At 36.0% G+C, this 15,699-nt stretch overlaps 2 protein-coding genes across 4 annotated transcripts in view; both read left to right on the top strand.

Annotated features, from left to right (window-relative positions):
• Window positions 1-15,699, top strand: part of PTBP3 (polypyrimidine tract binding protein 3) — a 91,626-nt gene that overhangs the window by 16,504 nt on the left and 59,423 nt on the right. For all 3 annotated transcript variants that reach the window (XM_019966723.2, XM_019966724.2, XM_070795282.1), the window contains one exon: window positions 5,436-5,520. In XM_019966723.2, the coding sequence (XP_019822282.2) occupies window positions 5,436-5,520 (85 nt within the window). Of the gene's footprint in view, window positions 1-5,435; window positions 5,521-15,699 lie in introns of those variants that run through there.
• The window catches only part of LOC109563346 (immunoglobulin binding protein 1), a 33,676-nt gene that overhangs the window by 16,489 nt on the left and 1,488 nt on the right, over window positions 1-15,699 (top strand). Inside the window, exon 2 of the mRNA XM_019966725.2 lies at window positions 5,436-5,520. The gene's annotated coding sequence lies outside the window, so the exon portion shown is untranslated. The remainder of the gene's footprint in view (window positions 1-5,435; window positions 5,521-15,699) is intronic.

The following is a 15,699-nucleotide window of genomic DNA, read 5'->3' as shown; positions in this document are numbered from 1 at the left end:
TACAGAAGAACAAACCTATGGTGTTAACTATAAGCTAATACCTTAGAGCAAACCTAGTACCTAATAAAAAAAGATAGTTCTAGTATCATGGAAAATAATGAGTATTTTTTGATATTTTTTATGATCATAGTACCTTGATAGACTAAAATAAATACCTTATTCTTGAATTTCACATGCATTTAGGTATGATCTGAAATTTAACCATAAGCTAATTAATGGTTTATTTTCAGAATCTTCCTTACCTGTTATTTTATTGGCTGATTTGCAGTTGTGTGGATTGCCTTTTGTCATATTAATAATCTCACTTTAATGCTAAACAGAACCACTTCCCATCAAATTGATAATAAAACACTTTGTCTGTGGTGCTTAATTGCACTATTCCTTTGCTTTGTTGGCCCTGTGTATTTAATTATTCTTAAGCAGGAGAGAGCTTCAATAATTGATACTTGAGGCAGTAAAGCTGATTGGTGTGTTGACTTAACCAGAAAGCTAACAAGTCCGCAGAAAAACTGTTGCACTTTTATAAATTTACTGTGTGTTTCTAAGGAGACTGTTGAGCAAGTATTGTTCCTGCTCCACCCTCACCCCATGATGTCTTCATTATTTGATTTGTTAAAGCCTTTTTGTTTAATGTTAATTTGTTTACCTGTGGTACAGTCATTTTTCTTTCACTTTTTAACTTTTTTTTTTAACAGTTTTCTTCTGTTGATCATCTACAGTCACTCATCCAAATAAGCTTTCCATCATTTATTTAGAGTCTTCATTCTGCTTATCTTCTCTTCATCTCGCAAACTATAATGTCTCACCATAGCTGGCACAGAGTGCTGTGCTTAGTCGCTCAGCCATTTCCGACTCTTTGCGACTCCGCAGACTGTAGCCCACCAGGCTCCTCTGACTATGGGGATTCTCCAGGCAAGAAGATTGGAGTAGATTGCCATGCCCTCCTCCAGAGGAACTTCCAAACCCAGGGATCGAACCCAGGTCTCCCGCATTGCAGGGCAGATTCTTTACTGTCTGAGCCACCAGGGAAGCCTCAGCAGAGAGTGAGGTGGAGCAAAATATGCCACCCTCAAATAGGCCATTTTGGTGTGTTGATTATTTTGAATTAAAGTTACTTAAGAAACAGTTGATGCAAGCATACTGACCCTCCTTTGTCTCCCTGAAAGCAGGAAATAAATCTTCCAAGTGAAAGTATCTTCCTTACATTAGTACAAGGAGCGTAGAAGTCATCTTTATCACCAGAGATAGGAAATTCAAGGCAGAGAAGGCTGATTAAGCCCCAGGCCATTTGTTTTGTCAGAGTTCCACAAATAATTGTTTTCTTTGTCTAAAAGGCATAAAAATTGCATGCTCTGGTCACTTCTTAAAGTCTCATATCTTCATGAGTTCCTGTATGTATGAAATTAAATTTTGTTTCTCTCCTGTTAATCTGTCTTGCGTCAGTTGAATTTTTAGACCAGCCAAAGAACCTAGAAGAGAAGAAGGCAAACGTTTTCCTCCCTTACAAGACAGTCAGTTTTACCTAGGTCTGCATTGCTCTTCCTTAACTATAATGGAAAATTAGTTTTCAGACACTTAGGATATAAATATTAAGCATAATTTTCATAAATACCTTTTGTTTTTTGTGAAGTAGTCTGTTAATTACAGGCAGTGATTCCCCACTCCCCACCCCCAGGAGAAAGAATTGATGTCAAGGAAAGAATAGTTGTTTAGTGAACTGATTGTGTTTTTGTCACTTTTTACAAAGCTTACAAAGTAATACGACTTGGGATTTGAGCTTTATAATGTCTTAAAACCTTTATTTTCTATGATTTGAAAATGAATTTTGGGGAGCAAAAAAGCTTAGCTAGTAAATTTTGATTATCGGTATTTTTTTATGACTGCATTTTCAAATGTAAGCTCTTTTTGCTATCTTTGTCTTTTATCATATCCTGAAATTATTAGGGTCAAAAGTTATTAGTTTTTTAAAGTGTCAAAATTATTTGAGATACGCGTTGTTTATTCTGTAAAATGAATAGTAACCCCCTCTCTGCTATTTCCAAGTATAAAACTTTGGAATCAAATATTTTAATTTTTCTTATTGTATAATAAGACATAAAAATAGCATTCCAGCATTTCATTGGATCCTATAGGGTTTGCTTTACTTATGCATTATTTTAGATTATTGTTATTACTACTATTACATTATTATTACTACTCTTTTAAAAAATGCTTCTTGTTACTATTAGAAGAGCTAGTAGAATTATCAAACTTAAATGCTTTTATTTTGAAGACTCTAATGTTCACCATTTCCTTTTATAGTTTATATTTCGTGTAGAAACATGATATATAACAGTTAAGATGTTTCATTAATTTACTTAATATGCCATATAAATTTATCTTTTTGTAAATATTTGACTAGTAGATCACATTTTTGGACTAAATTTGTCTTTTACAGTTAGAAATCTAAATGGTGATTTAAAGGTGAAGAATAAAGTTTTAAAAAATCCTTCAAATGAATAGTTTTAATATATTTGCTCTATTGATTCATCATTTATCCATGAGAGGAATTAGGCCAACAGTCAAGTTAGGGAACAGGCTTCCCTGGTGGCTCAAATGGTATAGAATCTGCCTGCAGTGCGGGAGACCCAGTTTGGATCCCTGGGTCTGGAAGATCCCCTGGAGAAGGAAATGGCAACCCACTCCAGTGTTCTTGCCTTGAACATAGACAGAGGACCCTGGTGCACTGCAGTCCATGGCGTCACAGACATGAGTCAGACATGATTTAGCGACTAAGCTACAAAACAGCAATTCTATGTAGCATGACCAACAACTCTGTGTTAAGCATACTTGATTGCTCTGGAGGCTAATCTTAGAATTCACTCTCCAGCCCCTCCAGCCATGTCGTCAACCTTGCCTGTAATACTGTCTGGTGACTCAAATCCCCTCAAGTTTAAAAAAAAAAAGACACTTTCTCAGGCATAACTTTACCAGGGATTTAGAGATTACCTCCTAGAAGGAGAGGGCAAAAACCAGACCTCTCTTTGAACAAGGTTAGATTCTTTATTACACAGACTGTGAGCCAAACTGAGTAATATTAAAATTGTGGCGGTCATGTGCCAATTCCAACAATATTTGAAGAACCCTTTGGAAGTAGCTCATCTGGTAAAGAATCCACCTGCAATGCAGGAGACTGGTTTGATTCCTGGATTGGGAAGATCCGCTGGAGAAGGGATAGGCTACACACAGCAGTATTCTTGGGCTTCCCTTGTGGCTCAGCTGGTAAAGAATCCACCTGTGGTTCAGGAGACCTGGGTTCGATCCCTGGGTTGGGAATGACTACCCATTCCAGTATTCTGGCCTGGAGAATTCCATGGACTGTATAGTCCATGGAGTTGCAAAGATTCGGACACAACTGAGTGACTTTCACTTTTACTGTAGAAGCAAAAATGCATCTTAGTAGTCATTTGTAGTATATTAGTAACTTGAAGTTACTATATATTGTTAAACAGAAGTTTGAGATTTCTTACAGTTTTACCTTCACTCAAAAAGAAAAGATTGTCTCTTTTACTTCTGAATATTTATTCTATGGATAGAAGAAAATACTGTATTCTAAATGCAGCATAATTTTGGGGATCAATAACTTACATGTGGTGCTAATATTGAGTAGTAGGGAAATAGTAGGCAATTACAGAATTTAAGAATTCATTAAATAATTATGATGGAGACTAACAATGTGACAAAAACTTATCAGTTAAAAAGATTACAGAGAAACATAGATTCATATTATAACTTTGTACAGTGTGTATTAGGATAACACAACTATGAAAATGATCTAGCTAATTAACATTTATATATTTTCCTGATATAATTGGATAAGTATGCAAAAATGTTTAAATGAAGATGGTTATAGTGAAAATTTTGACCTCGTTTTTTTCCTAAACAGATATCATCAGTGTGCTGAAGGAAAGTTCTAGTGCCACATTGTTTATTCTTCTTATGTCCTACTCTTGCCATCTCATGGACTGTAGCCCACCAGGCTCCTCTGTCTATGGGATTTTCCAGGCAAGAATACTGGAGTGGTTGGCCATTTCCTTTTCCAGGGCATCTTCCTGACCCAGGGATTGAACCCAGGTCTCTTGCACTTCAGGCAGGTTCTTTACTGACTGAGCTACCAGGGAAGCCCCTCTTATTCTCAAAGGTTAATTACAAATGGAACTTTATTAAATCTCTTTTGCAGTCCTTTCCATTTTGATTTTGTCAAAATCCAGTCTTTTATCAATTTATCTGACAGGGAATTTGCTTTTTGTTGGTATCAAAAAGTTTGCATTTCTTTTTAAAACTTTAGAAAGTTTCCTTTATTGAAAGAATATTTTTACCTTTAAGGGATTGCTATTCACTACTAATTACATTGTGTATGTATAACTAGATCTCCCCCATGGCTCAGCAGTAAAGAATCCACCTGCCAAGCAGGAGACATGGGTTTGATTCCTGGGTCGGGAGGATCAGGAAATTCTCTACTGCTGTCGGGGGCCAGGTTTCGATCTCTGGTCAGAGAACTAAGATCTCACAAGTGGTGACATGTGGCCAAAAACATTGACTGAGAGCTGAACAAATTACCATTTGAAATAGGTTGGTTTTAAATTTATACATGTTGCTTATTGTCATTCCTATATATAAATGTTTTAATCTTGGTAATAGACCTCATGGTCACAATGAAAAGGCTAGTCCCGCTCACTTACCTTTTAGCTTTGATAATTCAACTTTGAAATTGGTCAAGCTCTTACCTGAAAAAAAGTCTAAATTACTTAAAAGAGTAGTTATTTAAGAAATAATACACAATAAAGACCATTTAAGGAATAATGGAAGAAAAATCACTTATTTAAAGGATTTGGCCAATATAGAAATAAATTACATCTTTTTGTTCAACTTTTAAGAATATATGTATACAATATATATATCATGAAAAAGTATATATATATTTTTATATATATGTCTGAAAAAGGGAGTGCTGCACAAATTATTCACATGCAAATGCTTAAAAACATACTAAAAAACTTAACATGCTTAATATACCAATTGTGTTTAAAATACACTAAATATACTTAAAAGTATACTGCAAAAATAATAATTAGGATACAACCCCTGAATATGGTTTTTGGTACTTCAGCTGTAACATCTCAGAGGGTTTGATCAAAAAAGGTTATAGGATTATGCTCCCAATTATGTGATGGCAGTTCTTTTTTTTATTGTTAACAGCCATGTAGATGTGCAATAATTTTCCTTTACTGTTCTCTTCCAGCCTTTAGATGTTATGATTCTTGAGGTGTTCTCCTTAAATGCCGTGATAATCAGATTTAAGTAATAGTGCTAGCTTTTAAAATTTTTAGTAGTAAATTTATGGATCATTATCAGAGACTCATTTTTATTAACACAATATTGCTCTTGCTTTTCAGCGGGGGTCTGATGAGCTTCTTTCTTCTGGCATCATTAACGGACCTTTTACCATGAACAATTCCACTCCTTCTGCAGGTGTATACGGTAAGTTTTCATTTTTTTTTTTTCAAAATTTGAGAATTTTCTTCCCTGGGTTTCAAACATTTTTTCCACAGTGTTCTTATTTTGCTCATCTTATAACATCAAGTGCTACTATTTATAACAAAAACTAAAATCTGTGGCAGTGAAGTTCATATAGATGAAGTTACTAGTTACAGCACCCTTAAATTTTAAGGATTAATTTGGATCTAATTTTTGACTGGCATTCTTTGTTACATAATTGTGATAAATTATCAATAAGTTGGTGATCTAGAACTATTGAGTAAAAGAGCTAGATTTAAAAGCTTGCACTGAATGATGATGACTTTAGAAGTATTAAAACTAAGTTAAAATTTTATAAACTCACATGATTTTAAAACTAAATGTTCTTGAAATTTGAAGACTGTAAAATGAATTGGAGGAGTGAAGTACTGAAGAGATAGCAAGGGAGTTAGGAGGCTTTTGCTGTACAGGAAATCCTGGTAAGGGAGGAAGATTTCTACTGTAGCAGTAGCAGTTGTGATGGAGAGAATTAGAGAACATAGGTGAAATTGATGGTAATTGGTGATTAGTTGAGTGTTTGAATAAGGAATTCCACTGCTGATTTTCAGATTTTAGATTTGGATAATTGTGTAGCTGAATTGTAGTGCCTTCATTTATTTTAGAAAATACAGAAAAAATAGGGTTGGACAACATAGCATGTTCAGATTTCATACATTGATTTGAGGTTCCTCTGGGAACATCCAGATGGAAGCGTCAGGTAGGTAGTGGGTTCTTCTGGTTTCAGCATCATAAGAGACATTTGGAAATCTATATCACAGCCACTTAACAGTGGAAGCCATGAGAGTAGAGAGTCTCAGAAAAGACGAGATTTTTTTTATCCAAAGGTTTTTGGAGTTATAGGAAGTTAGAGAAGAGTGGACCTCACCTTCTAGACACTGATGTTTGGAAGAGTGCACAACCTTTCTGTGAGAACCCCTATAAGAGAAGTGACAGTTAAGAGAAAAATGAAAAGAAAATTCAGTGAAGAGATTAAAAGTATATGAGAATTGGTCAGCCATGGACCATTACTCTAGAAGATTCGTTGGTGGGGCAGCAACAGGGTGTTTGTTCTTGTGAAAGTGTGAACAGTAGATAATAGGAGCAGGAGACTGAAAGCGCTCTCAAATTTGACTTGGCTTCAGAATCATCTGAGTGTTAAAGCACATTTGCAGAGTTCATCCTCAGAATTGCTAGGCCAGTAGGTCCAGGATGGGTCCTGATAATTTTGCATTTCCACAAGTTCCAGGAATGATGATGCTGACATTTGAGGAGCCACACTTAAAGAGAATTACTGAATGAAGGAAATAACTAGAATTTGAAGTTCTAAAATCTGATTATCCTCTTGATCTGTTAGACTTTTAAGGAGAATTTGGCTCTTACTCCTAGAGCTAGGTACATCTAGGCGGGGGGGGGGTGGGGTGGGGGGGGGGTGGGGGGCGGTGGGGAACGTGTTTGCTTTTAACTTTAAAACCGAGGTCAGTTTGTCTGATCATATTTATAAACTACTAGAACAGATGACCAGAAAGACTGACATCTGGATTGATTGATTACTTAGGAAAAGAAAGATGTATGAGCTGTGAGTTTATCTGGCAGCAGTAGTCTGCTCTGTTTTGTCTTTATGTTTTGAATTTCCTCTTGTATCCCGTTTCATTCTAGGTTCAGTGTTTTTAGGTTGACAGTTATTTTCTCTTAGTACTTTGCAGGTACTGTTTTATTATTCTTTTAGCCTCTGTTGTTGAGAAGCCTTTTGTCAGCCTATGTTATTATTGTGTAGATAGAATTAATTCTCTGTAGTTGTTCTAACAGTTTTCTCTTTAATTTTGTTCTGTGTCTCTAGCTATGCCTGGGTGTGGATCGCTGGTTCTCTGAGGGTTCACTAAAATAGCTTGGGAAACTTTGAAGAAAATACAGATACCTTGACGTACTCCACACCAATTCTGAAATTGCTGGTTGGGGAAGGAGAGGCCTAGGTACTGTTTTTAAAGCTTCTTAGCTGATACATGTCGGAGAAGGCAATGGCACCCCACTCCAGTACTCTTGCCTGGAAAATCCCATGGACAGAAGAGCCTGGTGGGCTGCAGTCCATGGGGTCACGAAGAGTCAGACACGACTGAGCGACTTCACTTTCACTTTTCACTTTCATACTTTGGAGAAGGAAATGGCAACCCACTCCAGTGTTCTTGCCTGGAGAATCCCAGGGAAGGTAGAGCCTGATGGGCTGTCGTCTTTGGGGTCGCAGAGAGTCGGACACGACTGAAGCGACTTAGCAGCAGCAGCAGCAGCTGATACATGTAAGGTGCAGCCAGGGTTGAAGACCATTGCTGCAGACTTACTTTAATTTATCCTGCTTAGTAGTGACCCCAACTTTCCACAGAATTGCCTCCTTCTGGAACTCCAGTTAGACATGTTTTGGGCCACCTCATTTAGTCCTGCATTTGTTTAACCTCTTGCATTCATTGTCACCTCCTTCTCCTTAAAGTCCTGTATTTTGGATAATTTCCTTGAAATGGTTTTCTGATTCACTCAGTGTTCAGCTTTGTCTGGTATGCTGTTTAATCCTTCTGTTGAGTATTTGATTTCAAGGCATATATTTTTCATTTTTCTGTGTCCATTTGACGCGTTTTTTTAAAGACCACCTAGTTTTGTTTTTTTAGTATCGTGTTCTTTTTTTATGGTCACTATTGTTTTTTCCCCTAATTTTTTAATTATTTAAAACAATTTTTATAGTCTCAGATTTTACAATTATGGAGTTCTTAGGGGTGCTAATATTCCTGGGGTTTGTATCAGCTAATCTTTGCTTATGGTATATTATTTTTACTTGATTCATAATTTTTGGTTATGAGATAAACTTCAACTAAATTCTATTTTTCCTTCTTTGAGAATCTTTTGTGTTTGCTCTGCTAGATTTGCTAGGGTAGAAACGGCAACCCACTCCAGTATTCTTGCCTGGAAAACTCCATGGACAGAGGAGCCTGGCGGGCTGTAGTATATGGACTTGCACAGAGTCAGACACAGCCGAGCGTGCACACGTAGCACAGTATAGTCCTGCTAACACACCCTAATGTGTATGCTAATATATTGCTTTGGGGATTCATACCAGAAGACAAGAGAAAGTAAAAATCTGGGTATTTACATTTCTCCATTCAGATCTCTGAACAGACATATACTTCCTTTTTCGATACCTGTGGTAGATGGAAAATTTCTAATTTTACTTTGCCTTTTACTGAAAGGGGGCCTCCTAAGGGGCTGGCCTGTTGGTACCTAAAAATTTTGCTTCTATTTTTTAGGTCACCTATACATTAAAAATACTTTTGTAATACTTGATTCAATATTTGCAATTCTCTAAAAATTTCAAAAACTAAAGATTATGTTACTCTTAATTCTTGACTTCTTTGAATAAATATTTCTGATTGATTTTGAACAAATTTTATTGGAAAGTTTCTAGGGCTCATTTAAAGAGTTTAATCCCATTGTAAGATACTTAAGTAGTTCTTCAAAGACATAAATAATTTTAAAAATCACATTAATAATGGGTTGCTAAAGGAAAGCCATGTATAGTACTGTGTTGAAAGATCTTTTTGTATACTGTCTTCATCACAAAATTTTTGTAGTTTCAGTTTAGTTAAGTCACTCGGTCATGTCCAACTTTGTGCACCTCCGTGGACTGCAGCACGCCAGGCCTCCCTGTCCATCACCAACTCCCAGAATATACTCAAACTCATGTGCATCAAGTCGGTGATGCCATCCAGCCATCTCATCCTCTGTCATCCCCTTCTTTTCCCACCTTCGATCTTTTTCAGTTTTTCCCAGCATCAGGGTCTTTTCAAATGAGTCTGTTCTTTGCATCAGGTGGCCAAAATATTGGAGTTCCAGCTTCAGCATCAGTCCTTCCAATGAATATTCAGGACTGATTTCCTTTAGGATGGACTAATTGGATCTTGCTGTCCAAGGGACTTTAAAGAGTCTTCTCCAACACCACAGTTCAAAAGCATCAATTCTTCGGCACTCAGCTTTCTGTATAGTCCAACTCTCACATCCATACATGACCACTGGAAAAACCGTAGCCTTGACTAGACGGACTTTTGTTGGCAAAGTAATGTCTCTGCTTTTTAATATGCTATCTAGCTTGGTCGTAGCTTTTCTTCCAGGGAGCAAGCATCTTTTAATTTCATGGCTGCAGTCACCATCTGCAGTGATTTTGGAACCCAAGAAAATAAAGTCTGTCACTGTTTCCACTGTTTCCCCATCTACTTGCCATGAAGTGATGGAACTAGATGCTTTGATCTTCATTTTCTGAATGTTGAGTTTTAAACCAACTTTTTCACTCTCTTTTACTTTCTTCAAGAGGCTCTTTAGTTCCTCTTCGCTTTCTGCCATAAGGGTGGTGTCATCTGCATATCTTAGGTTATTGTTATTTCTCCTGGCAATCTTGATTCCAGCTTGTGCTTCCTGCAGCCCAGCATTTCTCATGATGTACTCTGCATGTAAGTTGAATAAGCAGGGTGACAATATACAGCCTTGATGTACTCCTTTTCCTATCAGGAACCAGTCTGTTCCATGTCCAGTTCTAACTGTTCCTTCCTGACCTGCGTACAGATTTCTGAAGAGGCAGGTCAGGTGGTTTGGTATTCCTGTCTCTTTAGGAAACAGTTTGTTGTGATCCTGTCAGTGAAAGGAATCCAGCTTGAACATCTGGAAGTTCACAGTTCATGTACTCTTGAAGCCTGGCTTGGAGAATTTTGAGCATTACTTTGCTAGTGGATGAGATGAATGCAATTGTGCAATAGTTTGAGGATTCTTTGGCATTGCCTTTTTTGGGATTGAAATGAAAACTGACCTTTTCCAGTCCTGTGGCCACTGCTGAGTTTTCCAAATTTGCTGGCATGTCGAATGCAGCATTTTCACAGCATCATCGGATTTGAAATAGCTCAACTGGAATTCCATCTCCTCCACTAGCTTTGTTTGTAGTGATGCTTCCCTAAGGCCCACTTGACTTCACATTCCAGGATGTCTGGCTCTGTAGACAAATGTTTTACACTTGTCTACATAAATCATATGCTTTGCCTTCTAAATGTAATCTTACGATGATGGCAGAGACTATTTATTGTGTGCCCCAATTTCTTAAGCAACAGAGCACTAATTTTTATCAGGGCATGTTGTCACCCAGATTAAATGACTGCTTGTCTAGTCTTCTTATAGCTAGGTGTGTTCATGTGATTGAGTGCTGTCTAACAAGATATAAGTGGAAGTGTTACATTTCTACATGGGTTTTCCTCTATTATCTTTCTGCCTATAGGAGTACTAGCTTCCATCTGTGAGAAAAATGCTCCAGAAATCTGCCTTTGAATTTATTGCTGAATATTAAGCCATACATGCCTGACCAGTAGGGGTGATATTTCAGCTCTACCATAAAGACTATTCTAAACCCACCCTAAAAAGACTTAAAAACAAGCTATAAAACAATTAGCTGATCTGAAAGTAACTTTTTTCCAGAAAGGAGTTTGGCACTTTAAAGGAATGAAACAAATACTGGTGCTCACAGTGTTGAGCATTCAACCAAAAATTGCCAGACATGGAATGAACCACAAAATTGTGACCTGTAGCTAGAAGAAAAATCAGTCAACAGAAACAGGTCTAAAAAATGACAGATGATGAAATTAGCAGATTTGGACTTTGGAATAGTTACTAAAGTATGGGAAAGGATTTAAAGGAAAATAACAAGGAGAAAATAAAAATCAAATGTAACTTCTAGAGATAAAAATATAGCATCTAAAAAGAAACAGGCATGGCTTTAACAGCACTAATATTCTATAAAAGAAATAATCAGTGAATTTAAAGTCAACAGTAGAAACTAAACACAGACCCAAAAAAAACTGAAAAAAAAAAATCAGAGCCTTAGTAACCTGTAGAACAAAGTAAAGTGGTTCTAAACATATGTATATTTGAAGTCCCAGAAAAAAAGATGGGGGTTGGGAAACCAATATGTCTAAAGAAATAATGACTGAAAATATTCCAAATTTGGTGGAAACTGTAAACCCACATATCCAAGAAGTTCAATGAACCACAGGCAGGATAAATACAGTGGAAACCACACCAAGGCTCATCATAATCAAATTGCTGAAAACCAGGAATGCAGAACAAATCTTAAAAGTAGCCAGAAGGAAAAAAGTCACATTTTTCAGAGAAACAAAGATAAGAGTAACGAGAGTTCTTGCCCCCAAATGGTGCAAATCAGAAGACAATGGAGAAACATCTTCAAAGTACTGAAGATAAATAACAATCAGACCGAAATTCTATGTTCAGTTAAAATATTTTTCAAAAATAAAAGTTAAAGCTTTTTTGAGGCACACAAAAGCTGAGAACATTTGTTAGTAACAGACTTAAATTTTATGAAATGGAAAAGGAAATTCCTCAGACTTGAGGAAAGTGATACCAGGTGGAAATTTGGGTCTACACAAAGTGGTAAATATGTGGATATGTGACTTTTCTTCCTCATGTTTTTGGTTAAGTTCAAAGATAATTGAGGGATTCTGGAAAGGTGGTAGAGTAAGAAGCACCAGCAGTCTTTCTACCTAAATGACAATTGGGCTGGCAGAATCTGCCTGTAACTAATTTGGAACTCTGGAGTCTTGAAGGCCTGCGAGTTCCAGGGGAAGACTTGGAAGGTAAACTGTGGTTAATTATGGTCAATTTTAGCTCTCAGCACAGTAGCAGCTACCATCCCTCACCCTCAGTCACATGGCAGGCAGCTGTGTGAGTTCCAGAGCAGCTTACAAATAGGAGCCAGGGTGGGCAAAAGCTTCAAGGATCTGTGCTCTGATTGCTCCTTCTGATCACATAGATGCGAAGAGGCAGGCAGCCATTCTTCTTGCATCTCTCCCTTTGGTCAGCACCTCTCACCCCCAGTACATGTGACTTTCAGAGGATATAAAGGGTTGGTGTTTTCTACACCTTCCTCCCCTTCATTTTCCTTCCCCTATCCCCTTTTGGGAAGCAAATATTAAAGACTAGGACATTAAAAACACAACTGCATCTACAGGGAAAATTAGAAAGTATTAGTGCATGCCCAGGAAAAGGCTCAGAAGACACTTGAGAAGGACTTAAATTTACACCTCAAGCTTATTCTTGGCATAGAGACAGTCCAAAAGAATCAGAAAAACAATAACACAGACAAGAAAACCCTGAGAAAAGGGAAGAATCTGATTTCCAGCATTACCACAATACCAAATTTGATGAAAAATATGAATATAAACATCTAAGAACCTTTATGAACTCCAGGTAAGATGAATTTGATGAGACCCACACTGAGACACATTTGAAACCAAACTTTTGGAAGTCAGAGATAAAGAGAAAATCCAAAAGCATTGCGAGAGAATCGACTCATCGCATGCAAGGGATCCTTAATAAGAATATGAGCAGATTTCTCTTCAGGAACTTGGACAAAAGTCAGTGGGCCAATATATTCAAAGTTGTCAAAGAATGTAACTGTTAACCAAGTATCCTGTGTTTGGTAAATTTGTCCTTCAAATGTGAGAGAGAAATTAAGACATTCCCAGATGAGTAAAAACTGAAAAAGTTTATTACTTAACTAGATCTGCCCTGTAAGAAATATTCAAAGGGGTCCCTTGGGGTGAAATGAAAAAAGACAGTAGACAGTAGCTCAAAGCCATTTATTTGAGGAAGTAAAGATCTCAGTGAATGCCACTGTAAAAGCCTATATCATTCAAACAGTGGTTTGTAATCCACTTTTTCTTCTCTGCAGATTTAAGGGCCTAATACACTTTTTTTTTTAATTATTAATCTAAAGTTCTCAAGTGACTTGGTTTGTAATTCCACATTTTGTTTTCTACATAATTTAGGAGACTGATAACATTTAAATGAATTGTTTGTTTTTCTGGGCACACATTGTTTAAAGATCTATTTTTTGTGGTAATAGTGGAAAGAGGTGGGGACAGATCTATAAAGGAGCAGAGTTTTTGTATGTTATTGAAGTTAAGCCGGACTAAATTCAAATTAGAGTGTTATAACTTTAGGATGTTAAAAGTAATCCCCATGGTAACCATAAAGAAAATAGCTATCTAATATGCTCAAAAAGAAATGAGAAAGAATACTTAGAGTAGACAGAATCTTAGAGCGAGAGAGTAGAATGGTGGTTGCTAGGGACTGGAAGAAGAGGGTTTAGGGAGCTTCATTTAATGGATATAGAATTTCAGTTTTATCAACACAAGGTGAAAAGTGTTATGGAAATGAATGGTTGTGATAGTTGCACATTATGAATGTATTTAACATCACTGAATTCTGTGTTTAAAGATAGTGATTTTATGTGTATTATACCATAGTAAAAAATTTTTGAAAAAAACTCTAGAATGCTCTCTATGGAAAGCTCCATAAGATACAAGTGATTAAAACAAGATGCAAAAAGGAAAAAAGGTAATTGATTATTTAAAGCAAGATAAAATTAATATAGTTGGGGGGGTTGTAGCAAATGTGAAAAGTACAATATATGACAGTAATACAAAGAATATGTATGATAAGAGAAACAGATGTATACTTTGAAAAGTTCTTACATAATACCTATGTATTATAGTATTATTTTAAGGTAGACTGGGGTAAGTTAAAGAAACTTATTGTTGATTAAACTCCAGAGTAATCACTTAAAAAAAACTAACCAAAAAAGTAAACATAATTGAAAACCAGAGGTTATCTGCCATTTATGTGCATGTTTTATGTGTGATGTATTATGTTTTATTGATAAATTGATCCCTTTATCATTATGAAGTGTCTTTCTTTATCCCTGGTGATATTTCTTTTCCTGAAGTCTACTTTGATATTAGTACAGCCACTTTATCTTTCTTATGATTAGTGTTTACATATTTCTCTTTACTCGTCTTTTTAGCTTTAACCTGAGATTTTTATATTTAAAATGAGTTTCTTATTCACACCATATAATTGAATTTTGCTTTTATCCAGACTGTTGTAACTTCTGCCTTTCAATTGGAATCTTTATGCCATTTTCACTTTATATAATTATTGATATGGTTGGGTTTAAGTTTGTCATCTTGCTTTTTGTTTTCTATTTATATTCATTCTGTTTCTGCTTTCTGTCCTGGTTTTCTTAAGATTATTTTTTATATTCTATTTTATTTATCATTTATTACTTTGTATTCCATATATTTATTTATATTTCTTGATACATATATATATTTTTCACCTAATTGTAGAGCTTCAGAATACATAATACTAACAACTAAATAAAGAAATAGAAAAATCCACCATTATAGCTGGAGATTTCAATACTCCTCTCTCAGTAATTGATAGCCCAGTACATAAAAATTAGTAAGGATACAGAACAGGGTTAGCAAATTCTCCTGTTGGCCAGATCCATTCCAGTTGCTCATTTTTGTATTGCCCATGAACTGAGACTGATTTTTACATAAAAAAATAAACTATATACCTCATATTATTCCATTAAAAAAAATTTTTATTGTTATTTTTTGACCCTATGGCACAGCATGTGGGATCTTAGTTCCTCAACCAAGGATTGACCTGGAGACCCCTACCTTGAAAGCATGGAATCTTAACCAGTGAACCACCAGGGAAGTCCCTGATTTTTACACTTTAAATGGTGAAAAACACAAAGAATATTTTGTTATGATTGTGAAACTTACATGAAATTAAATTTCATTGTCTGTATATAAAGTTTTATTTGAACACAGTCGTGCCTACTTGTTTACATCTTACCTCTGACTGCTTTCATTTTATAACTGCAGAGATGAATAGCTGGGTCAGAGCCTGGATGGCCCACGAAGTCTAAAATATTTATGTGACCCTTTAAAAGAAGTCTGTAGGTCCTCTAATACTGAAGTTTTCAGTACTCTCAACCAGCTTGACCTAATTGACAATGGAATAGTCTCCCCAGCACTATCAGGATACATGCTCAGGTTCACATGAAGTGGTCTGCGAGGTAGACTATATGCTGGGTCCTTAAATAGGTCTCAGTTAAATATGAGTGCATTAAAATTAGGTATTAGAGTTATATTAGAACTAGAAATTTTAAAAAATAATACTCAAATATTTGAGAAGAAATCTCCAATTGCTTAGGAAAAGAAACTATACATATACAGGTATACATATACATATATC

Source organism: Bos indicus, chromosome 8, assembly GCF_029378745.1.
Source record: "Bos indicus isolate NIAB-ARS_2022 breed Sahiwal x Tharparkar chromosome 8, NIAB-ARS_B.indTharparkar_mat_pri_1.0, whole genome shotgun sequence".
Taxonomy (NCBI): domain Eukaryota; kingdom Metazoa; phylum Chordata; class Mammalia; order Artiodactyla; family Bovidae; genus Bos; species Bos indicus.
The sequence above is the reverse complement of the archived record's forward strand: the minus strand, read 5'-3'. Positions and strand labels throughout refer to the sequence as shown.